The 15283-nt window shown below is 40.0% G+C and overlaps 1 protein-coding gene across 2 annotated transcripts in view; it reads right to left on the reverse strand.

Annotated features, from left to right (window-relative positions):
* chaf1a (chromatin assembly factor 1, subunit A (p150)) overlaps positions 1 to 12178 on the reverse strand; it is a 40354-nt gene extending 28176 nt beyond the window's left edge. The window contains exons 1-2 of one of the 2 annotated variants that reach the window (XM_060846452.1): positions 11914 to 12178; positions 6572 to 6625 (exon numbers count right to left, since the gene is read on the reverse strand). In XM_060846452.1, coding sequence (XP_060702435.1) covers positions 6572 to 6625; positions 11914 to 12178 — 319 coding nt within the window. Of the gene's footprint in view, positions 1 to 2600; positions 2691 to 6571; positions 6626 to 11913 lie in introns of those variants that run through there. The other variant, XM_060846453.1, reaches the window with a different exon arrangement.
* Positions 12179 to 15283: the final 3105 nt, after the last annotated feature.

A 15283-nucleotide genomic window follows, 5' to 3' on the forward strand; every position in this document is an offset into this window, starting at 1 on the left:
TTTTTCAGATTAGTGACATTTCAATCCACATTTGCAGTTTGAAAAGTTCTTAAAAACTGGTTAACAAATAGAATATAAATGTGAACACACACCTGTTGTAGGTGCTCATCATATTGAAATATGAAACAAGGAATTTTAATTGAATAGATTTATTCTAAAAAAAATGCAAATTTAAAAATTTTATTAACCTGCCAAATTCACACACTGCCTCCATGCAAACGGTTTAACAAATTCATCAAGTCATCTTTACTGTGGCATCAGAAGATCCCGCTTGGGACCAGATTTGGAATTTTCCATTGCAAGACCATTTGTCCAGAGTGACCATCTTTCTTCTCTACCTAGGAATTGGATGTTTAATTTTTTTAAAAACACCGATGAGAGCTTGCACATTAATAGCGTAGTACAGCCATTCATACTTCCAATCTCAGTGAAGATTCTCTCTCCAGTGATTTATCTATTCCTTCAGCAGAAAGATGATCCTCAAATGAATGGGCAAATTAGTGCACATGCTGGAATTTGTACTGAAAACAACAAATGGTGGATGTCACAATGGGTCAGACAGCATCCATGTTGAGGGAGCAAGCTAACATTTCAAGTCTAGATGACTTTACATCATAGCTGAAGTAGTGAAACAGAGGGGACACATTTATGCTAGGGTGTGAGTGTAGGATGCTGGTGGAGACGAGATGTTAATAGTTTAGATTAAGTGATCGGAATGTGAGAATGGCAGAACAACGGTGTGCCTACCTGCCAGAGATGACAGTCCCTTTTTTTGGAGGGGGGGGGAAAACATGGTAACAGAGAAAGAAACAAATAAAACTAAAAAAGGTAAGAAATGGGAGTTGGTTCACAATTTCAAGATGTTGAACTCAATATTAAATCCAGAAGGCTGTAAATAAATGTCTCGTCTGAAGACGAGATGCTGTTCCTCTAGTTTGCACTGTAATTCACTGGAACACTGCAGCCTGCCAAGTCAGACAAGTGGGCATGTGAGCAGAGGTACTGTGTTAAAATGACTGGTTATGGGAAGGTTGGGATCTTGCTTGGCACTGACTGGAGGTGTTCTGTGAAGTGGACACCTGGTGTGCATTTGGTCTCTCCAATCACAGTAGGCCAAACTGGGTGCAGCTATTTGAATACACAAGATTGGAGGAGGTACAAGTGAAATGCTACTTCACCTGGTAAGACTGTTTAGGGCCTTGGATGGTGAGCAGGGAATACAAGGAAGGGTTGGTGCTGCACCTTCTGCAGTTACATGGGAGGATGCTGGTGGTAACAGAATGGACTAAGGTGTCCCGAAGGGAGCGATCCCTGCGAAATGCAGACTGGGAGTGAGGGGAAGATGTGTTTGATGATTGCATTCTGCTGAAGTTCACTGGAATGGCAGAGAACGATCCTTCAAATGCAGAAGTTGGTGGGATGAAAAAAGTGAAGACAAGGAGAACCTGAGCATATTATTGAGTGGTGGGAAGGGGCAACAGAGGATGCATGGGCGATAGGTTGGATGTGGTTGAGGGCCCTGTCAATCACAATGGGTGGGAAACCATGGTCATGGAAGAAGCAAGCCACATCAACAGCGCTGTTTTGGAAGATGGCATTCTCCGACAAGATGCGACATAGGTAAAGGAACTGGAAGAATGGGATACGTCCCTGCAGGAAGAGGCGTGTGACGAGCTATAATGAAGGTAACTATAGGAGTCAGTGGCTTTTCGGTAGAAGGCAGTAGACAGTTTATTTCCTGAAATAGAGACAGAGAGGTCAAGGAAAGGAAGGGAAGTGCTGGAAATGGATGGTGTAAAACTTAAATAGGGGTGGAATTTGGAGGCAAAAATGAACCAAGTTTTCAAGATCCTGATGAAAGCATGAAGCAGCACTGAATCAGTCATCAATGCTTCAAGAAAAGTTGTGGGAAGGGGTCAGTATAGGACTGGAACAAGAATTGTTCCACACACCCCATAAAGAGACTGGCATAACTGGGACCCATGTGGGTGCCTATAGCCACTCTTTTGACTTGGCAGAAGGGAGATGAATTAAAGGAGCAATTATTCAATGAGAACACATTCAGCCAGGCAGAGGAAAGTGGAAGGTGATTGAGGAAGAAATCACTATTAAGCCTAATACATGCATGTAGATATAAAATTAAAACAATTTTTTTTCCCCCCGAACAGACACAACCGCCTTTAAATTAGATCATAAGGGGCTGGCACATTTTTGATGCTAAGAAACATAATTCTTTGCAGAGGCCACCAGGATGCCGATTCAACATCAGAAACACCACTCCACCCTCATTCATCCAGTTATCCTGGAAATGCACAAAAACTTAAGGGAATTTGATTTTCAGTTTGGCTTTGTACTTGGAAATTCATTGACAGCTTAAATTCTATTGACTTGCAGACTGATACACTCTGAATCAGGTTCTATTGATTTCACCAGGATTACTTGAACCTTTCCACTCCAGTTCAGCAGCAAAATTGATTTTACAATTGGTAAAGATTCAAGGATACTTCATACCAATTGGCCTCATGTCGTTATGAATACTGTACTTCCATTTATTGTACTATTTGATAAATTTCTGTAAACTGACAATTTTGGCATCATACCTTGGTAGTCTCTGGACAATATGGCCTTCTGCAGCAACATTAAACATTTTCCTTCCATAAAGCAGTTACATCAACTAGTTGCTACTCTGAAATCTTTGCAGGATGCACTAGAAGTACAAGAAAAGTTTCTGATTCAGTATGTGGATGTACCAACGAGGGAAGGTACAAAACCTGACCTACTCTTGGAAATAAGGCTGGGTAGGTGACTGAGGTGTCAGTGGGAGCACTTTGGGGTCAGCAACCATAATTCTGCTGGTTTTAAAATAGTGATGGGGAAAAGGATAGACCGTATCTAAAAGTTGAAAGGTCTAATTTGGAGGAAGGCTAATTTTGACGGTATTAGGCAAGGACTTTCAAAAGCTGATTGGGGGCAGTTGTTTGCAGGTCAGCTGGAAAATGGGAGTCTTCAAAAATGAAATAGCAAACGTCCAGAGGCAATATATTTCCATGAGGGTAAAAGAAAAGGCTGGTAGGTGTAGGGAATGCTGGATGACTAAAGAAATTGAGGGTTTGGTTAAGAAAAAGGAAGCATAAGTCAGGTACAAACAGGAGAGATTGAGTGAATCTTTATAAGAGCATAAATTCAGTAGGAGTACACTTAAGAGGGAAATCAGGAGGGCAAAAGGGGGACATGAAATAGCTTTGGCAAATCAGGTTAAGGACATTCCAAAGGGCTTTTATAAGTACAATAAAAGGATAAAAGGGTAACTAGGGAGAGAATTGCACCAGTGTTTACTGTGGAGAAGAATATAGAAGATATTGAAAATGGGGAAATAGATGGGGACATCTTGAAAAATGTCCATATTACAGGAGGTGGTGCTGGATGTCTTGAAATGCATAAAAGTGGATAAATCCCGGAGGACCTGATCAGGTGTAGCCTAAACCTCCGTGGGAAGCTAGGGAAGTGATTGCTGGACCCCTTGCGGGGATATTTGTATCACTGATAGTCACAGGTGAGGTGCCGGAAGACTGGAGGTTGACTAACATGGTGTCACTATTTAAGAAAGGTGGTAAGGAAAAGCCAGGGAACTATAGACCAGTGAGCCTGACATCAGTGGTGGGCACATTGTTGGAGAGGATACTCAATCTCTCTTGTCTATGCCTGACATATGCTTCCTTTTTCTTAACCAAACCCTCGATTTCTTTAGTCATCCAGCATTCCTTACACCTACCTGGATTTACATGTATTTGGAAAGGCAAGGACTGATTAGGGATAGTGAGCATGGCTTTGTGTGTGGGAAATCATGTCTCTCAAACTTGATTGTGTCTTTTTGAATCAGTAACAAAGAGGATTGGACGTGATCTATATGGACTTCAGTAAGGCATTTGACAGGTTCCCCATGGGAGATTGGTTAGCAACGTGAGATCTCATGGAATACAGGGAGAATTAGCCTCTGAGATACAGAACTGGCTGCAAGGTAGAAGACAAAAGGTGGTGGCGGAGGGTTGCTTTTCAGATTGGAGACCTGTGACCAGTGGTGTGCCACAAGGATCAGTGCTGGGTCCACAACTTTTTGTCATTTGTACATGGGAGATAGAGTTATTAAGTTTGCAGGTGACAACAAAATTGGAGGTGTAGTAGTCAGCGAAGGTTACCTCCGATAACAATGGGATCTTGATCAGATGGGCCAATGGGCTGAGGAATGGCAGATGGAATTTAATTTAAATAAATGTGTGGTGCTGCATTTTGGGGAAGGAAACCAGAACAGGACTCATACACTTACTGTAAGGTCAAGGGAGTGTTGCTGAACAGAGACTTTGGAGTGCAGGTTCATAGCTTCTTGAAAGTAGAGACACAGGTAGATAGGATAGTGATGGTGGTGTTTGGTATGCTTTCTATTATTGACCACAGCACTGAGTACAGGAGTTGGGAGGTCACATTCCGGGTGTACAGGTCATTGGTTAGGCCACTTTTGGAATACTGCATGCATTTCTGGTCTCCCTCCTATCGGAAGGATATTATGAAACTTGAAAGGGTTCAGAAAAGATTTACAAGAATGTTGCCAGGGTGAGAGGGTTTAAGCTATAGGGGGAGGTTGAATAGGCTGGAGTGTTTTCCCTGGAACGTTGGAGGCTGAGGGGTGACCTTACAGAGGTTCATCGAATCATGAGGGGCACGAATAGGATAACCAGACAAGATCTTTTCCCTGGGTCAGGGAACCTAGAACTTGTGGACATAGATTCAGAGTGAAAGGGGAAAAATGTAAAAGGGAGCTAAGGAGCAACTTTTTCACGCATTGGGTAGCGCGTGCATGGAATGAACTGCCAGTGGAAGTGGTGGAGACTGGTACAGTTACAACAGCTAAAACGCATCTGCAATGATATATGAAAAGGAAGGGTTCAGAGGGATATGGGCCAACTGCTGGCAAATGGGACGAGATTAGCTCAGGATATCTGCCGGGCAGGGACGGGTAAGACCAAAGGGTCTGTTTCCGTGCGGTACATCTCTATGACTATAAGTATAAGAGCATTGTATTCCTGGAGGTGATGTAACCATTTGGAGAATATCAAAGACTCATTCTGATACAACCATCTCAAGATCAAGCCAGTGGCTAGTCAGTGTTCTCAAAACGCATTTGGTCTAGGACATGTTCTTCAAGACAGTTCTTTCTAAATTCAGTCTAATGTTAATTTAACACTAATTCAAAGTTTTCTCACTGCAGTCCAATTGTTTGACAGATTAGCAAACTTTAGCTTTAAATCAACCTTATACAGCGGAACCTGTTATTATCCGGCACGATTGCAAGGTCCCGATACTCCCCGTCTGTATCCTTCATATAATAGAGGTTCCTCTGGATTTCACTTTTCACTACAGGAAATATTGCAGTTCTTCAGTCACCATGTGTCCACAGCTTTGTGTGGATGTGCTTTAACGCTTGTGCATTCATTGGGTATGTTGGCCTGTATCATCTTCCTGGTCCCATGTGGTAAGTTAAAGGGGAGTAAAACATACCTTATTGAGTTAAAAATAAGCTTAAGCTCAACTCAGAAGATGTGTGTTTTCTGCCAAGAAATGCTAGAAGTTGAGCAATATCAGCTCAATGTGTATGCGACACTTTACGGTAATTATATAAATTCATGAAGATGTTTATCTCAAAATTAATTAGCATTGCAAAATTTCACATCATGCAGTTAATAACCCATATTCCTCAAGGCAAGATCACAACAGTCAACGGCATTACTCTTCAGATAATGGGATAAAATAATCCAAGAATGTTTGTTGTGTGCATACAGAAACAAAAGCTTGCACTGTTAACAACTTCTCTGGTTTCGAGTTCATTATTTTTCCTTTGATAGATTCATGCTGCTCTGCAGCTCAGAGGTATCACAGCATATTGGCATTTCTCTGAAAATTGTCACTTTTCCTGTGGACTCTCAACCAAATATAGCATGTTAGGAGATTCCTGAAACAATTGCAGAATATATCTCCAAATGGGATCCACTTTTTAACCATACAGGATAGTGGTAAAATACAGCTTGATGGTGACCTAAATACCTAAATTGTCCCGTGATTATCAATGTCAAGGTTTTCAAGTATTAAATCACAAAAGTTGGCCGAAGTTACGTCCGGCTATGTTCGGTATGCTTTGTCCTCAAATGCTATTTGACCATATTCCCAGCAAAGGTAACTTACTTCCCATAAAAAAAGTAATATCTACTAACGACTTCAGCAGTGTGTAACTGGATGTGCAAAGTAATTTACGATTTGTATAAAGACAAGGGATTTTAATAGAAAAGCCACAAACTAGACATGTAAATAAAGCACCACATTGGAAAAGGGTTTCATTTCAGAAACTCAACCAAGTGTGCAAATGGATAAAAGAATAAGGATAGAATTCAATCAAGACAGACATTAATGGTCTCCATCTAGGGTGAAACACAGCTCAAGTTTTTGAAACCTGAAAAAGACCATGTTGTGACCCATTACAATGAAAAAATGCATCATATTAATAACTAAGACCTGAAATTACCTTGGACCAGTTTCTTTGCTGGAGTGATTGCTTTCAACTTGCACTCCTCCATTACTGCAAAGAAAATAAACAAGTTAAATACAGAAACAGTAAACTTTGAAAATTAAGCAAAGTTATAAAAGAGAACAGATTTTTCTCTCGTAAGTAAATATCACTCAATTGTCCTACACTATTTGTAATTCTAGATCTAAAAACAATCTGTAATACCACACCTCAAGGTTTTATTTCTGAGATAAACTTAACTGTTTATATAGTATCTGATTACTTCCGCTCACCACAACCACAAAAGTGACAAATAAACCTGATAACTAATACATATTTTGAAAAATCCACAACAGGGCTGAAATTATTTTAATTACATACATCATGCAAAAACTTTGGGAGATGGCATTGTCTGTTTCCATTGATCTTTTACTTCAGAAAATCATTTTATTTTCTTATTGCCAATAAATTGTTATTCTAGTTATTTACATCTTGTGGAAGTGCCGGTGTTGGACTGGGGTGAACAAAGTTAAAAATCACACAACACCAGGTTATCGTACAACAGGTTTATTCGGAAGTACATGCTTTTAGAGCACTGCCCTTCATCGGGTAGTTAGTGGGGCAGGACCCATAAGACACAAAATTTATAGTAAAAGATCAGAGATCGAAGTGTCATACAATTTACGTGAACTATTGAACAAACCTAGATTGCTGTTAAGTCTTTAATCTCTTAGAATCGGGATGCAGGTTTGATTCATTAATTTATAAATCCCAGAACTTCTTTCAAGTCACTGTTCTGAGATAACTTAAAGTTTTATTTGAAAAGAGTGACATCTCAACTCAGATAATGCATTAAAAAGGAGTGAGGTTAGAATCTCTGTATCCCAACCATGAGTCAGACTGGCTCTATTTCCAAAGTAGGAACATATAAAATGTCAATGGCTGACTGCCTACGGACTGTGCTTTTTGAACAAAATAGAATATATCTGCAAATGTAAATTCACCCCACAGACTATGCATTGTCTGAGCTGAGACGTCACTTCTTTTTAAATAAAACCTCAAGTTATTGAGGGAATGTGACTTGAAAGAATTTCTGCAGTTTACATATTAAATGAATCAAAACCTGCATTTCCATTCTCAGTGATTAAAGACTGAACTGCAATCTAGGTTTGTTCAATAAATCACATCAGTTGATTGATCTTTTACGATAAATTCTGTGTTCTATGATCCTGCCCCACTACTTACCTGATTAAGGAGCAGTGCTCCAAAAGCTTGTATTTCCAAATAAATCTGTTGGACCATAACCTTGCGCTGTGTGATTTTTAACTCAATTTACATTTTGGTTGCAAAATTCTGTGTAAACACTTTAAATAACGAAGATATGAAAAAAACAGTAGATTGCAAGTTACCAGAACAGTTCATTGATAATTCAAATTCACTGTTAATTCATTTTGTGCTTAGCATATCGAAACAACAATTTAGGAACTATCGCCCAAACATTTAATCAAATCATCCGAATTGAATAACTGAACTAAGAGTTTCAGAATGCGAAAATGTCAATAGGAATGAATGCTGAAATTTGGTCACTATAATCCTGACAATAAGGTAGCAAAAAAAAGTTCTTTCATAATATACTCAATAGTAGAGTTGTAGAGCATGGAAACAGATCTTTCTGTCCAAACCATCCATACTGATCAGATATGCTAAGTTAATCTAGTCCCACTTGCCAGCATTTGGCCCACTTCCCTTTAAACCTTCCTATTCAAATATCCATCCAGATGCCTTTTAAATGTTGCAATTATACCTTCTTCTGGCAGCTCATTCCATACTAATACACACCACCCTCTGTGTAGAAAAAGTTGCCCCTTAGGTCCCTTTGAAATCTTTCTATTCTCACATTAAACCTATGCCCTTAGTTCCAAACTCCCTTAGACTCCATAAAATTGCCAAATTTACTATACAACGAAGTACTCATTGACAAGGAAAAAAAAGTAACTACAAAGCTTCTGTTTCAAGTGATACCCATTAACTTTTCTAAGAAAATTGAGAAGTGGTTATCAGGTAAACCAAATACAATGCTGGCATAGTGTCCTCAATAGCCTGAGTAACTATAATCACTCTCCAGAATGAAGATGAATACTCAGCATTTGGAAAGATGCCAGAAACTGTCAAACTATAATACAGCATTTGAAATTTACGAGATGATAACTTTCTTATTCAGTGATACATTTCCTTCATCCCTCTAAATTTGCCAATGTACCTCTGAACATACAGTACCTCAAGCCTGTCTCACAATTCAATATAATCGTACTGAATTTCAACCTCAGCTTCATGTTCCTTCACATCTCCTTGATTCATTGATAGGCTGAGTGCGACTAATTTTTAGTCGTACACATGATAGAGGAATCGTAAGCCTCGATAGTAAAGAATTTCAAAGATTCATAAGCTTGAGTGAAGAAATGTCTCCATCCAACACCTAAGTAATTGGCTGCTTATGATGAGACCTTGCCTTCATGTTCTATATTTTCCTTGAAAATAACCTCTTAGTATCAAATCCTAATATCCTATCAAACCATAGAATGCAAAGTGCATATGAACGACTTGAAGAAAAGCAGTCAAGTCTCTATAAAGGGTTTGAAAGGCCAGAACATGGGAACAGAGGTGCACTAATTATTTGGTGCAACCCAAATCACATAGAACAGAATATTTCAGGGTGGTATCAAAGAGCTTTTCATCCAGTTATCTGACAAATCTCAACTATTTGCTTATTTCAATGACAAATCACACAACTTATGATTAACACCGCAGGATTATGACCAATGTAACAATGTACTGTATACAATATAAAAAATTCTGTTAAATGGAGAATCAAACCTTGCATTCTAGTTTCAACAATGTCTTTGTAAATTGTCAATTGAGTGTAAACTAGGAATCTTTTCAGCCTAGTGACTTTTAAAAACTACCCTGCTGAGTACAATAGCAAGTATAACACAGACACAAAAGCCCCTTGAAACTTTGTGAAGCATAATCTGAAGTGTGGAATTGTTCGTGCATGGCCACTCAAAGACAAGAAAATGCAATTCGCTAATATAAAACTGTACAAAAACAACTGACCAGCTTCAATGATTAAGTACCACTGCATGTCTTGGAGATTAAGAATTGATCAACTTCTGGTAACCGAGAAAACATTTCCAAAGCTTTTAAGGTCAGGAATTGACACAAACATCCCGAATCGATCAGCAATCCATTTGACAGAAGTCTGTTCTCTGAAAATGCCCAAATAACACAAAAGGGATGTACAGTGTCAAATGCACTGTTCAGGTTGTCACAAATGCAGCAACTTGTTTATTAGTAAAGGATGGGGAAAGCAGTAGAAACACACCCCAACAACAAAATGGTTCTGATCAGTAAATTATTCTAGCCTGTGTGAACAATGGCACAGCATGCCCTGCACCATTACACCAGTGCTGCCACCAAATTCAAAAGATAAAAATGCATCCTATTGAGAACTTTTAAATCTCAGCTGACCAGCAAATGAAAGCAACAACTAATAGCTGGGAGTGAAGCTTCAATGGGTTGCAAGAGATCATAAAAATTGATCTAATGTACATTAGTCTTGCCAAATCTGAAAGATACATTGTTGCAAAGATGCACTTGCTTTCTTGAGGACCTCCACATAAAATGCAAAACATCCATCTTAATTATTCTCAAAACAGAAGCCTTTTTTTAAAATGAAGGGTAAAAAAATGACAAGATTCTGTTAGTTCAAGTAGAAACACCGTGTCCATATAGAATTTCTGGAATCCAACATATTACTATTGAGCTACTCCACCCATTCATTATTAACATCTTGGAGAAATAGGTATTAAAATACCATGGTACAAGTGCCAGTATGCAAACAACACCCTTGAAAACAATCAAGTTTTTTTTGTAGTAAACTTATTTCAATAATTTCCTAACTCTTTATCTTAAATAACATCTGTTTGGAAGAAAGCATCAAGCTGTTCTCACAGGGAACTTGTAAAAAGGCATTCACACAGGGTATGACTAACCTTCAGTAGCAAAACTAGAGGCAAAGGTCATTACTGCCTCTTCTACCCATGAAGAATGAAATATCATCATGAAAAAATACCTTGCTCAACACTCTTGCATAATTATCAACTGATACATACTATTTTAAAAGAACTCATGTTAGCTGCCATTCACACTATCATTTTATTGCTGGAGCTACATCTACTCTCTCTCTCTCTCTTTTCCCTACTAAGCATAAGCATACATCATACCACCAACTCCAAATAAGCCGAAGTTTAGAAACAAATCTCCAAACTTATTATTAAAAAAATGCACAAGATTGAATCTTTAAAATAACCATCAGTGCAATCAGTGATAACTTCCATTTAATGTGCGTGGGGACCAGGATGTCCCATACATTTACCTTATGATTAACGTCTGAAATGGATCACAGTGAAGCATTATTCAAGGTGATTTCAGTGCACAAATATTCACCTCGGAGCTCAGATCCTCCAATGAACTGTTGCTTATTGTTGTGAGCAAGACAGCAGAGTGTCTAATATTTAAACTATTGATATATTGTACAATAATCTTCAATGACAAAGTGGCATAAATTAACTCCAATCCTTGTACGTTGTAAATCACCTTGTCAATTAATTAAAGACGTCTAACATTAAGGCAAAAAATTCAGATCTGGAGTATTGATTTCACTTAATTGAAACAGAGAACGGGGTGGGGGGAAAGAAACAAAAATAATCCAACACAAATTGTTGGGCGTGCGGAGAAGAGACATATTATGGGTTGAGGAGAGAATAAATTATTTGTTTACTAATCGCAGAAAAGCCAACTGCAAAATAAAGCTCCAAGAGTAATCAGAGCCTCTTCAGAGACAATATTGACAAGGGGAATTTACACTGATTAAATACAAATGCTCAGATCGATACTTCCGTTTTAAGTATGAGCATCAATGACCAATCGATCTATCCTGCCTGGATAGCGCTCCATTTAACTCCGGACTCCTGCCTCTCCCGCCTTTCTATAACTCAACAGGGTGAAGGAGAAATCGGAGCCACGGGCAGCAAGTTTCCTGTCAGTGTCTTAAAATGAGATGTTATTAGAAAAGTGAACAAGCCGTGAAAGTTGGGGTAAATTTCAGATCCACCCCCCACCCGACCACAAAATGAAGCAATCAGAGACCCCCTCCCGGGCTGTAAGAACGAGGAGAGTTGTCACTGTCAGACCGGTTTCCTCAATCTATCCCATTCCAATCATGGACTGGGCCTTGTGGCCAACTCAGAGCCTCGGTCCTCCACCCCCGCCCCCAGCTTCCTCCTCATTCCTTCACTTACCTCGGGTCTCCCTCAGCGTGGCCGCCTGCTTCTGCTCCAGGCTCGGGGTTTGCTGCAGCATGTTTTCCGGGCCACCGCAGTCAGGCGGTGGCCGGCCAGCAGGCAGGCTTGCGGGCGGGCGGGCTCGGTCAGCGGATGATCTGATCTGATCCGATCCGGGGGCCGGAGCTGCTCTGCTCGAGCCACTGCCGTTGAGCCCGCTCCTTCCCCTCCCCCTCCCGCCAGCCGCTCGTATTTGGCGGGAAACCACACGAGCCGGCAGCATCTCCCCTCTCACTCGCCGCCTTCCGTCACGTGACCCCCTTTCAAAATAACAGCTGTCCATTCGGTTCTCTCTTTTGGAAAACCGACCTCAAAAGACAATTTCTCACGACAAGTCTTCCCTGACGTTTAGAAGTAAACTTTGTTTCCTTTAAAAACAAGAATTGGTTAGGCCCGAACCAACCTGCGTAGCCCGCCCCCGTCTTCCTGTCATTGGACATTGGAGCAGAGTCTGATTGACAACCAGGTTGACCAATCGTGTTGTGGGACGGAAATGACTGACAGGTTTACAAAGTGTGAACTTGTTGAGGATTGACAAAGCCAAAACAGAAGAATTTGCAGCACAGTGAATACTAGGGACTTGACATAAATGGAACTTTGAAACTAACTTGCATTTACAGTTTTAATCGACTCATCATTTCAGCCCGTTTTTTGAAAAAAAAAGTCTTGAAAAGAAATTTCAAATCAAAGAAGTTGGGAATGGCAACATTTGATCATAAACCCATAAAACCTGCCCCTACTGATTCTTCAATTCATAACTCTACATCTCTTTATTCAGTAATGGTTCATCTAAAAATAAAAACAGAAAGCACTGGAAACCCCCAGCACAACAAGCAGATGGTAATATCGGGGGTCAGTCACCTCAGCTCCAGGATATGTTGGCAGGAATCTTCGGCCCAACAATCTTCAGTTGCATTATCAATGATCTTCCCTCCAACCGTAATCCCAGAGGTGGGGATGTTTACCAATGATTGCACAATGTTCAGCACCATTTGTGACTTTTCAGACAGTGAAGCAGAAAGTCAGCAAGACAATATCCAGGACTGAGGTGAAAAGTAGCAAGCAACACCCATGCCACACAATTGCCAGGAAATGACCTTTTCCAATAAAAGACAATCTAACCACCATCTCATGACATTCAATAGTATTATAATGATAAAATCCTTTACTATCAATATTCTGGGGTTTACCATTAACTAGAAACTGAACTGGACAAGCCATACACATAGTGGCAACAACAGTGGGTCAGAGGTTAGGAAATTGCAGTGAATAACCTATTTTCTGACTCTCCAAAGACTGTCCATCATCAAAAGGTGCAAGTCAGGAGTGTGATGGAACACTTCCCATTTGATGGCTTGAGTGCACCTCCAATAATATTCAAGATACTTAAGTTCCAGAGCAAAGCAGCCTAACTGATTCTCTCTGGATGGGTTGTCATTCAGTTACTCTACCACTGAAGCTCAGTAGCAGCAGTTTGTACCATCTAAAATATACACTGCAGAAATTCACAGAAGATCCTTAGACAGCACCTTCCAAATCACAACTACTACAACATAGAAAGACAACGGCAGCAGATATAAGGGAACAATACCACCTGCAAGTTCCCCTCCAAGCCATTCACCTCTTGGCTTGGAAATATATCACTGCTCCTTCAGTGTTGTTGGGTCAAAATTCTGGAATTCCCTTCCAAACAGAATTATGGACCTACTGACAGAACATGGACTGCACCATTTCAAGTCAGCATACCAGCACCTTCATATGGACAACTAAGGAAAGGCATTAAATACTGGCCCAGCCAGCAATACCCACATTCCACGTGTGATTACAAAATAAATTGCCATGTTGATGTTTCAGGTTGATGACCTTTCTGAACAACTAGGGTTTTCAACCAAACCATGTTTTTCTCTCCACAATCCTTAATGTTAGTTGAATGTATACTTAAAATATTCCTTTAATTTATAAACAGTTCCTTAGACTTCCCATTTTCCACAAATACACTAATATTAAATTGTCCTCATTTCTCATCTCTTGTACTAAACAAAAGATCATCCCTAGATCTTACACATTTTTCATACACTTCGATATCTTAAAACTATGAGGCAGCAAGATAACCTGTGAAAGCAATATTTAACATGACTAAATCTTTCTCTGGATTCAGCTCCCCAAGTAAGGAATAAGCTTTGCCGGTGTCTGTCCTACATCTTTCCTGTAAGACAGAGACTAGAACTATACATTAGATTTGAGAAACAGCTTCATTATAAACTGGCACAAATTCATCACCTCAATAGATTTATGTCATATCCTTATAATACATTCTCACATTTTAATTTGCTTCATCATTTATGGACTCTGAACTGACAATTTTAATTATCTCTTTCCTGTTTAACTAGTGTAAGTTTCAATGTGCTTTGAATATAAAGGCAGTAGGAATGTACTTAAGAGGGAATTCAGGAGGGCAGAAAGGTGACATGAGACAGCTTTAGCAAATAGGGTTAAGGAGAATTCAAAGGGACCTTATAAATACATTAAGGACATAAGGTAACTCGGGAGAGAAGAGCGCCCCTCAAAGATCAGCAAGATGGCCTATGTGTGGAACTGCAAGAGATGGGGGAGATACTAAATGAGTATTTTGATTCAATGTTTACTGTAGAGAAGGACACAGAAGATATAGAATGTGGGGAAAAAACATGGTGACATAGGTGAGGTGGTGCTGGATGTTTTAAAATGCATAAATGTAGATAAATCCCCAAGGTCTGATCAGGTGTACTCTAGAACTCTGTGGGAGGCTAGGGAAGTGATTGCTGGGCCCCTTGCTGAGATATTTGTATCATCGATAGTCACAGGTGAGGTGCCGGAAGACTGGAGGCCGGCTAACGTGGCAGTACTACTTCAGAAAGGTGGTAAGGAAACGCCAGGGATCTATAGACCGATCAGCCTGATGTCAGTGGTGGGCAAATTGTTGGAGAGAATCCTAAGGGACAGGATTTACATCTATTTGGAAAGGACTGATTAGGGATAGTCAACATGGCTTTGTGCATGAGAAATTATGTCTCACGAACTTGATTGAGTTTTTTGAAAAAGTAACAAAGAGGATTGATGAGGGCAGAGCGGTGGATATGATCTATCTGGACTTCAGTAAGACATTCAACAAGGTTCCTCATGGTAGACTAGTTTGCAAGGTTCGGTCACGCGAGATACAGGGAGTACTAGTCACTTGAATACAGAACTGGCTCAAAGGTCGAAGACAGAAGGTGGTGGTGGAGGGTTGCTTTTCAGACTGGAGGCCTGTGACCAGTGGTGTGCCACAAAGATCGGCGTTGGGTCCACT

The sequence above is a fragment of the Hemiscyllium ocellatum genome, chromosome 28, assembly GCF_020745735.1.
Source record: "Hemiscyllium ocellatum isolate sHemOce1 chromosome 28, sHemOce1.pat.X.cur, whole genome shotgun sequence".
NCBI classification, from domain to species: domain Eukaryota; kingdom Metazoa; phylum Chordata; class Chondrichthyes; order Orectolobiformes; family Hemiscylliidae; genus Hemiscyllium; species Hemiscyllium ocellatum.